The 16,524-nt window shown below is 45.8% G+C and overlaps 3 protein-coding genes and 1 long non-coding RNA gene across 5 annotated transcripts; 3 read left to right on the forward strand and 1 right to left on the reverse strand.

Annotated features, from left to right (window-relative positions):
• Positions 1–1,861: 1,861 nt before the first annotated feature.
• LOC144089055 (uncharacterized) lies at positions 1,862–16,405 on the reverse strand. 2 transcript variants are annotated; one of them, XR_013304992.1, is made up of 8 exons: positions 15,419–16,405; positions 14,960–15,168; positions 14,745–14,886; positions 14,514–14,587; positions 10,036–10,267; positions 9,521–9,948; positions 9,297–9,370; positions 1,862–2,863 (listed from the first exon to the last, which is right to left on the reverse strand). It is a non-coding gene; the product is annotated as an uncharacterized LOC144089055 (long non-coding RNA). The 2 variants fall into 2 exon arrangements; XR_013304993.1 differs by lacking the exon at positions 10,036–10,267.
• On the forward strand, positions 3,811–5,480 carry LOC144089048 (keratin, type I cytoskeletal 50 kDa-like). The gene is made up of 6 exons (XM_077619860.1): positions 3,811–4,237; positions 4,349–4,431; positions 4,572–4,728; positions 4,799–4,960; positions 5,029–5,145; positions 5,256–5,480. Exons 1-6 carry the CDS (start codon positions 3,833–3,835, stop codon positions 5,478–5,480), a joined length of 1,149 nt encoding a protein of 382 aa, XP_077475986.1. The 5' UTR covers positions 3,811–3,832.
• LOC144089046 (keratin, type I cytoskeletal 50 kDa-like) lies at positions 7,275–9,943 on the forward strand. The gene is made up of 9 exons (XM_077619857.1): positions 7,275–7,525; positions 7,607–7,814; positions 7,928–8,010; positions 8,094–8,250; positions 8,359–8,517; positions 8,583–8,708; positions 9,401–9,475; positions 9,544–9,692; positions 9,755–9,943. Exons 1-9 carry the CDS (start codon positions 7,347–7,349, stop codon positions 9,900–9,902), a joined length of 1,284 nt encoding a protein of 427 aa, XP_077475983.1. The 5' UTR covers positions 7,275–7,346; the 3' UTR covers positions 9,903–9,943.
• On the forward strand, positions 12,770–15,157 carry LOC144089053 (keratin, type I cytoskeletal 50 kDa-like). The gene is made up of 8 exons (XM_077619870.1): positions 12,770–13,154; positions 13,268–13,350; positions 13,434–13,590; positions 13,709–13,867; positions 13,933–14,058; positions 14,625–14,699; positions 14,764–14,912; positions 14,975–15,157. Exons 1-8 carry the CDS (start codon positions 12,963–12,965, stop codon positions 15,120–15,122), a joined length of 1,089 nt encoding a protein of 362 aa, XP_077475996.1. The 5' UTR covers positions 12,770–12,962; the 3' UTR covers positions 15,123–15,157.
• Positions 16,406–16,524: the final 119 nt, after the last annotated feature.

The raw sequence follows: 16,524 nt of genomic DNA on the forward strand, positions 1-16,524 counted from the left end.
TTTACTTCTTCTTTTTCTCTTGGTGTGCAATGACTCGTCATTATTAGGATTAATATTGCTCTTATTATTACGATGATTCTTATTGTTGTTGTCGTCGTCGCTGTTTTTTAGCTGTCGTGCTCCAGAATATTTTTGACAAAGACATTCAATGATTTCATTTAGTCGTACCGCCGACGGCTACGGTTAGCGCTAGGAGGCATAGCGCTAATATCACGTTAACATTACTGCTACACTGTAAAAAAAACAAAAAAACTGACGATTTATGAACCTAACTTAAGAATTTTAAGTAGAGGTAACGAAAATTCTCACATTTGATTGTATTAGTGTGTCCCATGGGGCAATAACAAAATATTTTCTAATCATTTTAAATTTTTAAATAAATTGAAGGATCCATTTTGGGGAAAAATATGATTGAATGGTTAGTTAAAAAAGTACAAATATAAATAATAGACTTAAAATAATTTTCACCAAATTATAATATATTGAAAAAAAAGATTGGATGTCTATTGTGCTCAATAAGTCATTTCAATATTGATGACCCTCTTTTACTAACTACCACAACACATAGCTTGGTAACCTAAGCTGGCAGTGAAAGAGTTAAGCTAATGCTAACTTTTGAATAGATGTGCACTGTACCTGAAAGGTTTAAATTTCACTCTTAAAATTGAATTAGAATTAAATTTACAAAATAAAAGTGACTAAATTCCAATTCATTTTTTACAGTGTAGTGCAGATCCCACTAGAGTTCTAGGCAGGCGTCAAATGATCGAAGGGCAAGTTTTGCAGACAAAACACGAGCGCTCCAAACGTGGATGGAAATTGTGTAAAAATATAATAATAATAATTGGCGACCGCTCGGCGCTCCATTCTGCCCAATCGTATCGGTACGGGTCTAGTCCTGCCTCCAACTCCAGTGCTACAATGGCGGAAACCGTGCGTGAAATACATCTTATCTTTTGAATCGCAACTAAACACTTTCATTTTCGATCTCTACCTTACTCATCATTTGAATCATTTCTGGCTTTTTCACGATACTTCAAATTGTCAGTTTAGAAAATACAAAAAAAGCTCCATTTAAAAATGGACAAAATGTTTTTCAAGATCATATTTGCTGAAATGATTTCCCGAATGACGTCAGACGAGTTCTCAAACGACCAAAACGCCGATTGCTAATAGTGGATTCATCCTGCCATACGCGCCGTCGCTTTCAGTCCCAAATTGAGGTTGAAGCTGGACTTTTACTTTGAAGGACCGCACGGCGTGGCGGCCGACTTCCCGCGTGAGCGGCGCTCGAACCGATTCGCGTACAGAAGCGCGGTGTAAATAGACGGAACGGACGCAGAATTTATTTTTTCCGCAAAGTCGTCCGGCTCTTTTTGGGTTTCCGCGGTCGACTTTGGCGCGATTGGTCGCGACGCTCTCGTTTCAAGACCGCTGGAGTTGTGGCCACGACACGCGTTCTTCATCTGAAAGTGGGATATTTTTCCCGCTTCTTTGTAATGTGATTTTTCTGCACTTGAAATCTTGTCATGTTTTTCCTGCAGCTGCTCAAATAAAAGCTGACGTGCGACCGCTCTTTCCCGCCTCTTGAAATCCATCACGTTTACGATAAAATTTATGATAGATTTCGTCATCCCGATAACAATCGTACGTACACTTAAACCTTAATTACATTTTTCAAGTTGAGTTGCAATCAACTGCTAAGAAATACAGCATAAGTCGGTTTGTGCACCAGGACGCAAACATAACAAATCCAGCAAAAAAAAAAAAAAGTGTTTTCAAACTGGTCTTGCTAGTTCTGAAACCAGCATATGCTGGCTTTTTTTATTTTACTTTATTTTTTACCAAGGGAGTACGTTGGAATTGTTCCAATATTTTGTCCTCTACTTCCCAAAAAATAAAAGCCTTTTTTAAACCTTTGCGGCTACAAAGTATTTGTTTGGGTGCTACTTGATGTCAACGGATTGCGAACCATTGCTCTCACGAAAGTCAGATGATTGACAGTGTTTCCAATTTTAAATACAGGTTTCATTCAAGTCAACTATTGAAAAAAACAAAAAGTGACATTGAGTAATATCGTTTTCACAGTCGCACACACACACACAGTCACACAAACATACACACACCAGGCAAGCAGGTACAGTAGCATCGTATAATCATAATTATGAAGCCGCAAATTAAAACGGTTGCAACACAATTCCCGAGAAACCGCAAAAGCATGCGAGCGTGTGTTTATAAGAGTACGTTTCCTCACATAACGGTGTTTCCGTGGAACGGCCGGCGCACCCAAATTCCTCCAAACGAGTTTGATCGTGAATGGGGCCGAGGCTGGAGTTACGACGGATATGTCGCCTGTCAATCAATCACACATCTCGCACAAGTAAACATCGGAAGAAAAAAATGTCGAGTATGACAATGATGGGAGTTTCGTTTGGGCTCGGTTAGAAAGAAAAAGGTCAAAATTTGAACATAATTTGCTGGGAAACTGTGTGAAACAAGATATTGATCTGGATGCAAACACTGATTGATTGCATGCAATACGTTCGCTTCATTCAAATTGAGATTTTTTTTTCTTCCAGTGATTGAATTGTTCAAATTTTTCTTTTACGAGATACTTTTATCATGACTGAATAAAAATTGAAGTACAGTGACAATCGAACTTTTTTTTTCATCATATTTAACCCCATGGACGGGTATAGATGTCCCATTCATAAAAATAAGCGTAAAATGTTAGCCTAGCAGAGGTGGTTTCTAATGTCATTTATGTCTTACCTTTTTTACAAGTTCTTCTCTTTTATAGGCACTGAAGTTCTTCCTACCCGTCTTTGATCATCTTTGACAAAGCCAAGTGTGGGTTCCAATCCTGGTTGGAGATGCAAGAGGAGAAAAGGAACTCAGTAACCGCACCGTGAACAAAAAGACTGGTTACCATGGTGATGGAGCAGAGTATTTTTTTTAAAAGTATTTTTCCCCAAGCATCATTTTCACTGATTTTTTTTGTTTTAAATGGTCAATGAAGCACATATAGTTTACAGAAGAAAATTACGGCCAACATTTGATTCATCGTTTTACAGGCAATAGAATAATCGGTGTTTAGTTATCAATTAATCTACGGTTGACAGTCGATTAATCATATACGAAATTCATAGCCCATTGGTAGACGACTAGGAAGCCATGCCGAAATGAAGACCTTTTAGTCATGTGACTCGTGTCCTCGTTTGCAGTCTGTCAGACGTCAGCTCTGTCCAACAAGCGCTCGTTATTACCAAGGAGACCTCAGACGGCGATGGAGACGGGAGCTCCCAAACCCAATGAGATGCCAGAATCCCTGTGGCATCGCAATAAAGCAACGTGAAGAACTGCGGTTTATTTGTAGGATTGAAAATGAAAGATGCACAATAAATTCAGTCCCAACCGATCATGGTATGACCGACGCTAGCGGCGATGTCAATCGGACAGCAAATCATATCACGGGGCGTACCTCGTCGGTCGGAGGTGCAGCCGTCGCTGGGGGTCATTTGGGGTGTTTTCACATCCTTGGCATTGCTTGGACCGGCACAACCAGTCAGCAATTTGAAACCGGATTGCTTGAGGCAATTGAGATGTGTGGCGGGAATGTAGCTGTCACCTAGGGCAGTGGGGTGTGTTGACGGACATCATTCGGGTCTGGAGAAGTGGTGAAATGCGAACATACCAGCCCCGAAGCACAATACTTGCTTGTTTTCCTTGCCTGGGGCCGCCGTGTCTCAGTGTCATTTTTGGAATCCCAGCGATGGGGTGCGGTCTGGAGCTTTGAAAAGGTCCGCAGTCCCGTCAAGTCCTCAGTCTCGTCATGGCCTCTTTCTCCACTCGCAGCTACATCACATCGTCCCGCGCCAGCAACTTGGGGTCCGCGGGAGGCGCCTCCGGGCTCCGCGTCTCCAACGTCAGCTGGGGCGGCGGCAGCGTTTACGGCGGGGCGGGCGGTTCCGGGGTCCGCATCTCCAAGGTCAGCTCGACCATGGCCGGAGCGGGTGGCTTCAACTTGGCCCAAGCCATCGACATCTCTGCCAACGAGAAGTTCGCCATGCAGAACCTGAACGACAGGCTGGCCAGCTATCTGGGCAAGGTCCACTCCTTGGAGAAGGCCAACGCCGAGCTGGAGCTGAAGATCAGGGAGTTCCTGGCCAGAAAAAGCGGTCCGCAGGACCACGACTGGACCGCCTTCTTTGTGCGAATCAGAGATCTGCAGGACAAGGTGAGCGTGTTTCCGGGGCCGTACGTGTACTCCACACTTTGGGATTGTCGAGTGCCGATACTGAATTGAATCGGTCTGTCCCATCTCCGCCGGGATTGTTTGTGGAATCAGATCCAAAATGGCGCCATGACAAATGCAGCCTTGCTTCTTGCCATCGACAACGCCAAGCTGGCTGCGGATGACTTCCGTGTCAAGTGAGTCGCCACTCAAACACCCTAGAAAAAACTCCTGTTTACAAAAGTCAAGCTGATTGCAGAGGAGCCAAGTTCTTCTCGCTCTCCTGACATCGGGTCCAAAACATATTCTCTTTAACCAACTTCTCGACGGTGCTCAGGTACGAGAACGAGTTAGGGATGCGTCAGGCGGTGGAGGCCGACGCGGCCGGTCTGAAGCGTGTCTTGGATGAGCTGACGATCACTCGGGCTGACTTGGAGATGCAAGTGGAGGGTCTGAAAGAGGAATTGATCTACCTGAAGAAGAACCATGAGGAGGTGCACAAAAGCGGGTCAGAGAGTCCACGCTTGTACAGAAAGTCCATCTGACCCCGAGTACCGCCCGCAGGACCTCCTTGCCCTGCGGTCCCAGATGACCGGGCAGGTCAACGTGGAGGTGGACGCCGCCCCTCAGCAGGACCTCTCCGCCGTCCTGGCCGGAATCCGGGATCACTACGAGAACGTCGCTGCCAAAAACCGCAGAGATCTGGAGGCCTGGTTCAACGCCAAGGTGAGTGTGAAAGCTCTGAAAGTGACAACATCTCCTCCACCTTCTCGACCAATTAATTCCACGCTCAGACGGCCGAGCTCAACAAGGAAGTGACCGTGAGCCTGCAGACGTCCAAGAGCGAGATGAGCGAAGTGCGGAGAACTTTCCAGAACCTGCAGATCCAACTGCAGGCGGAGCTCAGCCAGGTAAGCCATCCATGGCCTTCCCTTCGCCTGGTCTGGCGCACCTGAGACGTTAGTCAAGTCAGTGACATTTCTTCTAATCGTTTCTCTCGGCCAATTGTTCGCTCTGGCAGAAAGCGGCTCTGGAGGGAACGCTTGCCGAGACTCAAGCTCGCTACTCCGCCATGTTGCACGGCTACCAAAGGCAGGTGGAGCTGTTGGAAGGGCAGCTGGCTCAGCTCAGGGCTGAATTGGAGAAGCAAAAGCTGCTGTTTGCTGAACTTCTGGATATCAAGACACGCCTGGAAATGGAGATCGCAGAGTACCGCCGGCTGATGGACGGCGAGGTCGCCAGGTGAGCGACCTGGGGAAAGCCCCTCCCTCTCTTCTTGAGCAGCCCGGCTAAAGGTATCTTTTGTTCTGGTCTTGCGGCAGCACCGCCACTACCACCACCACCACCAAAATCAACCGCGGTGTTGTCATCGTGCAAGAGGTCAACACCAGTAGCGTGAGATGAGATGAGAGGAGAACATCAACAGCAAACTCACTCAATAAATATCATTTATGATGCCATTGCTGTTGTTGTTATTGGCATCACCCAATCATATGTCAGCAGTCATTCCCAAATAGAGCAACAATGCTATGCAAAGTTGACTTACATGAGGCTAAGCTCATTAATTATGGAGACTGACTGCAAAGGTTTTCTGTTAAAACAACATCAGAAAAAAATGGTTAAATACATTGAAAAAAATGTATGGGTAATAATGAAGAAGAACTTGAATACATTTGCTCCAAGTTAATACAGGCAGACATTTGATCGATGCCAGCTACTTTAGCCAATGGAAAATGAAAAGGACAATTTAGCTTCTACCAAATCCTTTTCCAATAGGTTACAAATATCTGGCTTTTTGCGTTATTTCTTTTCCTATTCAGGCTATCTTTTTCGCTTTTAATAGATGCATGCATGACACAGTTCACTAAAGTCTACTGTATGAGTTAATTTATCATAAAAAAGTCTTGTGATAGATTCATGATCAAACTGACAGATGTTTTGTCTACTTGGGGTTTGTCAATTAGTGACTGCTTAAGAGGGAAAACCAGAAACAACTTGTACTTGTCGAGGGGAACGTCGTGCCCAGAGCGCGAGGAATGAAACTGGTCAGGTTGAGCGCCATTCGGGAGATTTACAGTGAGGATTGATTGACGGGCGTTTAATGACAGATTATTGAGGACTTGTTCATTCACTCATTTGTGGTTCGCGAGGTGAAAAATACATTTAGGGTTAGCGTGGGCGTTGTCAAGATGTACAACTTTGCTTCCGTTTTTCCTATTTTTATAACACGGATTTGTCGGGGGGTATCGGAGGACACAACAGGGATGGACGCAGTTGAAGCTTGGAAACCAACCCTTGCGGAAGACATTGTTAAAGAGCACCACGACAAGGCATAAAATCAGAAGACAAATCCTCAGTCAGCAAACTCGTAAAATCAACCACCAAGATGTTAGCATCATTTTTTTCCTGACAAAGACGTTAGAAACGTTAGAATCTGAGCGTTAATATCACCTGACAGATGCAGATTTGCAAAACCAAGGACAAAAACAATGGACTCTAAATGGATGATTTTCATTACAACTAATTAAGCAAGACAAGTGCAAAGATACTCAACAGCGTAATCAGTTATTTAGCCAGCGAAAACTGAGCCAAAATCTAGTGTAGTAAGACACAAGACCACATTTTCATGGTTTTGTTCTTGTCTTAGTCTCAGTCTTGGACTGGCCAGACTCCGGATAGTCTTCTAAAAAATCCAGCAAAGGTATGTCATTTTTGTAGCTGATGATTTTGATCAGCAGAATCAGTCTTGGTAACACAAGAAATGGCTTGAATGGATGTGTAAGATAGATTTTCTGCAATGACTACACACAATCCATACAAAAGTGTATCGTGCAAATGTGCACTAGTGGACAAGCAGAAAGGAGGAAGTGGATGTTTTCCTAAGAAAAGCAAGCAGCCTGACTTGTTGGTTCTCATTCTTCAACTGAGCAACATTCCCAACTCGCAGTGGATGTCAAAGGTGATCATTAAACCGCCCCCCCCAGCCAATCCTTCCCCCGCACTTTCACCGCACCCAGATTGACATACGGATCCACGGAGGCTTTAAAAGGCGGCGTTGCTTGGCATCGCGTCACTCTCCGACGAGCCTCGACCTCCAACTTAGCACGCCAGCATGACCGCAAGCATGATCTCTCGCTCCTCGGCCAGGTCGGTCCGCAGCAGTTCCATCATGAGTGGCGGCCGGGTCACGGACACGAGGGCCGGCAGCGTTTACGGCGGCGCGGGAGGGCACGGCGTGCGGATTTCCTCGGCGGGCAATGGCCACACGTTCGACCCCGGCTTCTACCGCAGGTTCGACCCAGGCTTCCCCTCCATGTCCGTCCCCGGCTTCTAACACCCAGTTGACCGAGGCTTCCCCTCCATGTCCGTCAGCGGGACCGAAGCCCCGATGGGCAATGGGAAGTTTGCCATGCAGAACCTGAACGACCGGTTGGCCAACTATCTGAGCAAGGTCCGCTCTTTGGAGAACGCCAACGCTGAGCTGGAGTTGAAAATTCAACAGTTCATGGAAAAGCGCGTGAGTCCCTCCAGCAGAGACTACACCGCCTACTTTGCCACAATCGCCGACCTCAACGCCAAGGTGATGGCAAAATATGCACAAAGCGCTTGCGGAAAACAATAAGTATACCCTGAATTTAAGGAAGCGCAAATTCCAAAACGTTTGTCTTTTCAAGGTACCATTTGTTGTTTCAGATCCTAGATGCCAAGCGGACGAACGGCGCGATCCACCTGATCATCGACAACACCATACTGGCGTCTGAAGACTTTAAAGCCAAGCGAGTTCACTTCTGGCCCAGATCCACCTTCACCTTTTGCAACGCGAGGCCCAACTGTCGCTCTTTCTTCCCGACGACGGCAGGTACGAAAACGAGCTCAACATGCGCGTGACGGTGGAGGCCGACATCGGAGGACTGCGGCGCATTCTGGACGGGATCACGCTGAGCAGAAGCGATCTGGAGATGCAGGTTGAGTGTCTCAAGGAGGAGCTGGTCTTCCTCAAGAAGAACCACCAGGAGGTTGTCTTTAAGACTGTTACCCCCCCCCCCCCCCCCCCCCCTCACGGGCCCATTTTCTTGATCTGCCTTGCCCTTTCACCCCAACAAAGCGTGTGTGTGCGCGGGTAGGATCTGGCGGCATTGCGCGCTCAGACGACGGAGGTGGACGTGAAGGGGGGCGCGCTCGCCACCTCGGACTTGTCGAAGACGATGGACGAAATCCGAGAATATTATGAAGCCATCGCGGCCAAGAACGGTCGCGACCTGGAGACCTGGTACAACGCCAAGGTGAAGAACGGGAATTTGTGGCCAGCGTGTGCGTCCGTACCCTCGTGACGTTTGTTTGTGTGCAGACGGAGGAGATCAACAATCAAGTGTCGACGGAGAAATTTAGCTTGCAGACTTCTAGGTCGGAGGTCAATGAAGTCAAACGCACATTGCAGACGCTCCAGATTGAACGGCAGTCAGTGTTGGGTTTGGTAAGGCACTAGTATACTACTAATACACACCCCATTGCACAGAGATTCACTGTCTTTTCCTAGTGACTTAATAGATTGAAGATGCGGTATAAAAATAAAAACACAACCTTAATATGTAGTTATTTGTTGCCATCGGTGGTCATAATTTAACCAGATTATTTTTATATTGACCACACTAACATTGGCATATTATAATGAATAACTTACAAACTAAGAAAATCCAACTATTGTCTAATCCATTGTGACTGGGACAGGACAGCAGCAAAATTGAGAGGTTTAGCACAGTCAATCCCCCCCAAAAAGGCATAATTTGTCCATAAAAAAACGCTACTGGGGGCATAATAGGTGTACTATTTTCATTTAACTATACAGCATTTTGTTCATGTTTTCATTGTATTTTTAAGAAAGTAGTACCTAAATCATTTGAACAAATATTGATAATACTGTCAAGTTTATGTATTAACCAGATTTTCTGTGAGTAGAATAATAGTACACTCTGTATACACATAAATTAAGCTATGCTACTTCGATAGCTAACATTTCGATTGAAAACAAACAACCAAACCATGGAAAGTGAAGAAAATGTACCTTTGGTCTGGCGAGAAGCCGCATTCTTCAGCCTCAGGCACCGGTTAGCGTCATTTCCCGTGGCGCCGCCATCCCTTAATGAGAAAAAATGTGATGTTACTCAGAAAGCGACGCTGGAGGAAACGCTCGTAGACACGCAGAATGCCTACTCCATGATGCTGTCGGGATTCCAGATACAGGCGAGCGAGAAACGGATCGGCGCGTAAACCCGAGCGTGAGCTTACCTTGCTTGCCTCGCGCCCCGCAGGTGTCCTCGCTGGAAGTGCAGATACATCAGCTGCGAGGTGACCTGGAGCGCCAACGTGAGGAGTACCTGATGCTGCTGGACATCAAGTCGCGTCTGGAGATGGAGATTGCCGAGTACCGCCGCCTAATGGAGGGCGAGACCGTGGGCAGGTGAGTCGCGCCGGCGAGGCCCGTCGCGCCGTCCGCCGTGGCCTCACGTCTTTTCTCCGCAGCGTCTCCAGTGTCGCCACCTCGTCCTTGTCCTCGTCCTCGTCCACTACATCTCGAAAGCGCGTGGTGACTGTGGTAGAGCAGGTGGTGGACGGAAGGGTGGTCAGCTCATCCGCCGAGACCACGTCGGCTTCCTTCACGTCTAGTTGAAATCGCCCACGGTGTCCTCAATAAAGAGTCGGTAGAATAAACTTTCCTGTGTGTGACAGTTACGTTAGTGTTTCATATACATTCATTGCAGATTCAAAGTTTACAGCAGTTCCCTAAAAAAAATGCAGCACACCTAGAATTGACAACATCAATTGATTCCATTGTTGCTTAATCGGTCCACGTACTGATCCAGATCCCCGTATCCGTGCCGTTGTCGGCAATAGACGCGCAATCCGTTTGAATTGCTGGACTGACAGCGACCATTCAAATCAGAGTGGGCATCTATCCAAGGAAGGCTTGACTTCCCTTTTCTGAAAACTTTGAAGTGGCACTCGAGTAAAGCAGATGACGACTCAAAGCACCCCCTAGTGGCAAAGCAAGGACAGAAGTAGATCACTAGTGCAAAAAAACAAAAGGATAAGGTTTACTTTTTATATTTGATTGGCAGTACAAGAAATGCTTCCTTTTCAATAAGCGTCATGTGATCATAAAAGACCGGTACAAAACGTGTGTGCGAGAAGATAAAAAGGTAGCGAAGATGAAGAGATGATTAATATATAAATATAGAAAAGTCCACAGACTAACGTGTAACAGTGTGACAGCTAGCTAATGCTAGCTAGCACCGAATTAGCCACACCACACTGTTAGCCGCGTGTTTGGCGACTCCCCAAGGAAAGCAGTGTGCTTCTTTAAAACAAGCTGCACTAATATCAGCATTGTTCTCACTAGAACTACATCTACGTGTAACTCGTTGCTTTTCCGACTACCTGGGGACACTTTTTGTCCACTTGTGCTAACGTCTGAACTTGTGCACTTCCATTGTCAGGAATAGAAATCAAATCAATTTGACCTGGAATGGCTGACATTGAATTACATTTGGGTGCCTATATAGATGTGAAAAGTTTTAGCATTGTATGTGGTCCTATGCAAAAATTGGGATATTCAAATTTCAATTAGAGGTTCATTAATCGATGAAAATTAGAAAACCGATCTCGTCTAATCAGATCGCATTTAGTCGCACACATTCATAGTCATTCATATAAGAATATAAGTGCACTTGTTGGGTATTTTCATACTTTTGCGACTCGAACATGTTTACGATTGTAATGTCTATGGCATCCTAAGTTAGTGTAGGAAGGAGAGAAATTAGTATATCCATATTGTCATTGTGTGGCTTTTTTTTTGCCGCTTAATTAAAAGGCTGTCCCTTTTAATTAAGCGGCCCAAAAAAAATGCAACACATCTAGGAACAATATGGAAAATATACAACTGCCTTTTTGTGTAAAAGTAAAGAAAAACGTCAAGAAAAGTGTATATCAGTGTGCAACTAAAAATCACAAAACAGCCTCAATTCTAAGTGATGTCATTTTTGGATGTGAAAACATGGTTTTCGAAAGTCTTGCCGCAGTGCGAGCAGGTAAAAGGCCGTATCTTTTTCGCTTTTAATAGATGCATGCATGACACAGTTCACTAAAGTCTACTGTATGAGTTAATTTATCATAAAAAGTCTTGTGATAGATTCATGATCAAACTGACAAATGTTTTGTTTACTTGGGGTTTGCCAAATAGTGACTGCTTAAGAGGGAAAACCAGAAACAACTTGTACTTGTCGAGGGGAACGTCGTGCCGAGAGCGCGAGGAATGAAACTGGTCAGGTTGAGCGCCATTCGGGAGAGTTCCAGTGAAGATTGATTAAAGGGCGTTTAATGACAGATTATTGAGAACTTGTTCATTCACTCGTTTGTGGTTCGCTAGGTTAAAAATACATGTTGGGTTAGGGTGGGGCTTCGAGCCAATGAAGTCATGTCAACTTGTTTTGATTGAATTGTGAAGATGTACAACTTTGCTTCGGTTTTTTCCTATTTAAATAACACGGGTTTGTCGGGGGGTATCGGAGGACACAACAGGGATGGACGCAGTTGAAGCTTGGAAACGAACCCTTGCGGAAGGCATTGTTAAAGAGCACCACGACATCAGAAGACAAATCCTCAGTCAGCAAACTCGTAAAATCAACCACCAAGATGTTAGCATCATTTTTTTCCTGACAAAGACGTTAGAAACGTTAGAATCTGAGCGTTAATATCACCTGACAGATGCAGATTTGCAAAACCAAGGACAAAAACAATGGACTCTAAATGGAGGATTTTCATTATAACTAATTAAGCAAGACAAGTGCAAAGATACTCAACAGCGTAATCAGTTATTTAGCCAGCGAAAACGGAGCCAAAATCTAGTGTAGTAAGACCCAAGACCACATTTTCATGGTTTTGTTCTTGTCTTAGTCTCAGTCTTGGACTGGCCAGACTCAGGATAGTCTTCTAAAAAACCAGCTAATGTATGTCATTTTTGTAGCTGATGATTTTGATCAGCAGAATCAGTCTTGGTAACACAAGAAATGGCTTGAATGGATGTGTAAGATAGATTTTCTGCAATGACTACACACAATCCATACAAAAGTGTATCGTGCAAATGCGCACCAGTAGACAAGCAGAAAGGAGGAAGTGGAAAGAGTCCAAGAACAACAAGAGTTTTCCTAAGAAAAGCAAGCAGTCCTGACTTGTTGGTTTTCATTCTTCCGCTGGGCAACATTGCCAACTGGCAGTGGCTGTCCAAGGTGATGGTTAAACCCCCACCCCACCCAATCCTTCCCTCGCACTATCGCCGCACCCAGATTGCCAGACGAATCCAGGGAGGCTTTAAAAGGCAGCGTCGCTTGGCATCCAGTCACTCTCCGACGAGCCTCAACCTCCAACTTAGCACGCCAGCATGACCACAAGCATGATCTCCTCGGCCAGGTCGCTCCGCACCTTTTCCATTACGGGCGGCGGCGGGTTCACGGACAGGAGGGCCGGCAGCGTTTACGGCGGCGGGTTCACAGACAGGAGGGCCGGCAGCGTTTACGGCGGCGCGGGAGGGCACGGAGTGCGGATTTCCTCGGGGCGCACATTCCACGACCAATTCCCCCGCCCAATCCAGAGACGCTTCCCCCCCAACCCCTTCATCTCCCCCTACTACGATCAATTCCGCCAAAACTCCCCCAACACCTGGCACGAACCCCCGATGGGCAATGGGAAGTTTGCCATGCAGAACCTGAACGACCGGTTGGCCATCTATCTGAACGAGGTCCTCGCTTTGGAGAAAGCCAACTGTGAGATGGAGTTGAAAATTCATCAGTTCATGGAGAGCCGCGTGGGTCCCTCCAGCAGAGACTACACCGCCTACTATCCCACAATCGCCGACCTCAAAGCCAAGGTGATGGCAAAATATGCACAAAGCGCTTGCGGAAAACGATAAGTATACCCTGAATTTAAGGAAGCGCAAATTCCAAAACGTTGGTCTTCTCAAGGTACCATTTGTTGTTTCAGATCCTAGATGCCAAGCGGATCAATGCTGAGGTCCATCTGAGCGCCGAAAACGCCGCCCTGGCGTCTGACGACTTTAAAGCCAAGTGAGTTCGCTTCTGGCCCAGATCCACCTTCACCTTTTGCAACGCGAGGCCCAACTGTCGCTCTTTCTCCCCGACGACGGCAGGTACGAAAACGAGCTCAACATGCGCGTGGCGGTGGAGGCCGACATCGGAGGACTGCGGAAGTATCTGGACACGATCTCGCTGAACACAAGACAACTGGAGGAGGAGTTTGAGGCTCTCAACAGGGAGCTGATCTCCCTCACGATGAACCACCAGGAGGTTGTCTTTAAGACTGTTTTCCCCCCGTTTCTTTAAATCCACACCTAGGTCTCGCGGGCCCATTTTCTTGATCTGCTCTGCCCTTTCACCCTAACAAAGTGCGTGTGTGCGCGGGTAGGAGCTGAAGAAATCACGCCCTGACATGACGGAGCCGGACTGTATATGTCCCAAGCCCGCCCCCTCGGACTTGTTGAATACGATGGGCGAAATCCGAGATCATTACGAAGCCATCGTGGCCAAGAACCTTCGCGACCTGGAGATCTGGTACAACGCCAAGGTGACGAACGGGGCTTTGTGGCCAGCGTGTGCGTCCATACCCTCGTGACGTATGTTTGTGTGCAGATAGAGGGGATCAACAATCAAGTTTCGACGGATAAATTTAGCTTGGAGAATTACAGGTGGGAGGTCAATGAAACCAAGCGCACATTGCAGACGATCGAGATTGAGCTGAAGTCAATGTTGGATTTGGTAAGGCACTAGTACACTACTAATACACATCATTGCACAGAGATTCACTGTCTTTTCCTAGTGACTTAATAGATTGAAGATGGGGTATAAAAATAAAACACCTTAATATATAGTTATTTGTTGCCATCGGCGGTCATAATTGAAGCAGATTATTTTTATAAAAAAGGGCATAATTTGTCCATAAAAAAACGCTACTGGGGGCATAATAGGTGTACTATTTTCATTTAACTATACAGCATTTTGTTCATGTTTTCATTGTATTTATAAGAAAGTAGTACCTAAATCATTTGAACAAATATTGATAATACTGTCAAGTTTATGTATTAACCAGATTTTCTGTGAGTAGAATAATAGTACACTCTGTATACACACATAAATTAAGCTATGCTACTTCGATAGCTAACATTTCGATTGAAAACAAACAACCAAACAATGGAAAGTGAAGAAAAATGTACCTTTGGTCTGTCGAGAAGCCGCATTCTTCAGCCTCAGGCACCGGTTAGCGTCATTTCCCGTGGCGCCGCCATCCCTTAATGAGAGAAAATGTGATGTCGTTTATTACTCAGAAAGCGGCGGAGGAGGGAACGCTCATAGAAATAAAGTATCACCACCACCAGAAGCTGTCGGCACATCAGTATCAGGCGAGTGAGAAACGGATCGGCGCGTAAACCCGAGCGTGACCTAACCTTGCCTCGCGCCCCGCAGGTGTCCTCGCTGGAACACCAGATATGTCATCTGCGAGCCGACATGGAGTGCCAAATGCGGGAGTACCATATACTGCTGGACATCAAGGACCGTCTGGAGATGGAGATCGCAGAGTACCGCCGCCTAATAGACGGCAAGAACGTGGGAGGGTGAGTCGCGCCGGCGAGGCCCGTCGCGCCGTCCGCCGTGGCCTCACGTCTTTTCTCCGCAGCATCTCCTGTGTCGCCAACCCGTCCTTGTCTTCGTCCTCGTCCACTACATCTCGCAAGCGCGTGGTGACAGTGGTAGAGAAGTTGGTGGACGGAAGGGTGGTCAGCTCATCCACCGAGACCACGTCGGATCCCCTCACGTCTAGTTGAAATCGCCCACGTGGTCCTCAATAAAGAGTCAGTAGAATAAACTTTCCTGTGTGTGACAGTTACGTTAGTGTTTCATATACATTCATTGCAGATTCAAAAAGTTTACAGCAGTACAATGCAGCACAGCTAGAATTGACATCAATTGATTCGATTGTTGCTTAACCGGTCCACGTACTGATCCAGATCCCCGTTTCCGTGCCGTTGTCGGCGATAGACGCGCAATCCGTTTGAATTGCTAGACTGACAGCGACCATTCAAATCAGAGTGGGCGTCTATCCAAGGAAGGCCTGACATACCTTTTCTGAAAACTTTGAAGTGGCGCTCGAGTAAAGCAGAGGACGACTCAAAGCACCCCCTAGTGGCAAAGCAAGGACAGAAGTACGTAGATCACTAGTGCAAAAAACAAAAGGATAAGGTTTACTTTTTATATTTGATTGGCAGTACAAGAAATGCTTCCTTTTCAATAAGCGTCATGTGATCATAAAAGACCGGTACAAAACGTGTGTGCGAGAAGATAAAAAGGTAGCGAAGATGAAGAGATGATTAACCTGTAATCATTTGTCTGGCTAATTAGAAAAAAGATCCGAGTCCATTCGTGATCAGCCAGCAGCTCACACGGGTGAGTGGGTGTCTCAAAGATCAAAGCAAAGTCCCCCCCAAAAAAGCTGGAATGACGTCATCATGATGAGCCATGTCATCAGTGTAAACAAGTTGCTCTTCTTTTCCATTGGAAAGCATTTCCAAACAAACATTCTTTGCGTAAAAACGCCTTCCACAGCATTGTACAAGTTGATATGGAACAAGTGTACGATATATATATAATTTTTTTTAGATAAAGATAGAGAGATGTATATAAATATAGAAAAGTCCACAGACTAACGTGTAACAAAGTGTGACAGCTAGCTAATGCTAGCTAGCACCGAATTAGCCACACCACACTGTTAGCCGCGTGTTTGGCGACTCCCCAAGGAAAGCCGTGTGCTTCTTTAAAACAAGCTGCACTGATATCAGCATTGTTCTCACTAGAACTACATCTACGTGCAACTCATGTTGCTTTTCCGACTACCTGGGGACACTTTTTGTCCACTTGTGCTAACGTCTGACTTTAGCCCAAGAATCAAAGAATTTCTTAACTTGTGCACTTCCATTGTCAGGAATAGAAATCAAATCAGTTTGACCTGGAATGGCTGGCATTGAATTACATTTGGGTGCCTATATAGATGTGAAAAACTTTAGCATTGTATGTGGTCCTATGGAAAAATTGGGGAATTCAAAGTTTAAAAAAAAAATCATTCAGTCAACGTAAGGCCGGACAATATATCTCCCAACGTGCACATTTAAATAAAGTTCTCCTATGTTACACTGTATTTGTGTACATTTCATGATTTGAAGCTAATGTTTG

This window comes from Stigmatopora argus, chromosome 14 (assembly GCF_051989625.1).
Source record: "Stigmatopora argus isolate UIUO_Sarg chromosome 14, RoL_Sarg_1.0, whole genome shotgun sequence".
Taxonomy (NCBI): Eukaryota; Metazoa; Chordata; class Actinopteri; order Syngnathiformes; family Syngnathidae; genus Stigmatopora; species Stigmatopora argus.

Coding starts and splice junctions, on each gene's coding strand:
- LOC144089046 (XM_077619857.1), top strand. CDS start 7,347: ATGACCGCAAGCATGATCTCTCGCTCCTCGGCCAGGTCGGTCCGCAGC. Junction 8,518..8,582: donor AGACCTGGTACAACGCCAAG/GTGAAGAACGGG, acceptor GTTTGTGTGCAG/ACGGAGGAGATCAACAATCA. Junction 8,709..9,400: donor GGCAGTCAGTGTTGGGTTTG/GTAAGGCACTAG, acceptor GATGTTACTCAG/AAAGCGACGCTGGAGGAAAC.
- LOC144089048 (XM_077619860.1), top strand. CDS start 3,833: ATGGCCTCTTTCTCCACTCGCAGCTACATCACATCGTCCCGCGCCAGC. Junction 4,729..4,798: donor TGAAGAAGAACCATGAGGAG/GTGCACAAAAGC, acceptor TACCGCCCGCAG/GACCTCCTTGCCCTGCGGTC. Junction 4,961..5,028: donor AGGCCTGGTTCAACGCCAAG/GTGAGTGTGAAA, acceptor TTCCACGCTCAG/ACGGCCGAGCTCAACAAGGA.
- LOC144089053 (XM_077619870.1), top strand. CDS start 12,963: ATGGGCAATGGGAAGTTTGCCATGCAGAACCTGAACGACCGGTTGGCC. Junction 14,059..14,624: donor TGAAGTCAATGTTGGATTTG/GTAAGGCACTAG, acceptor TTTATTACTCAG/AAAGCGGCGGAGGAGGGAAC. Junction 14,913..14,974: donor GACGGCAAGAACGTGGGAGG/GTGAGTCGCGCC, acceptor TTTTCTCCGCAG/CATCTCCTGTGTCGCCAACC.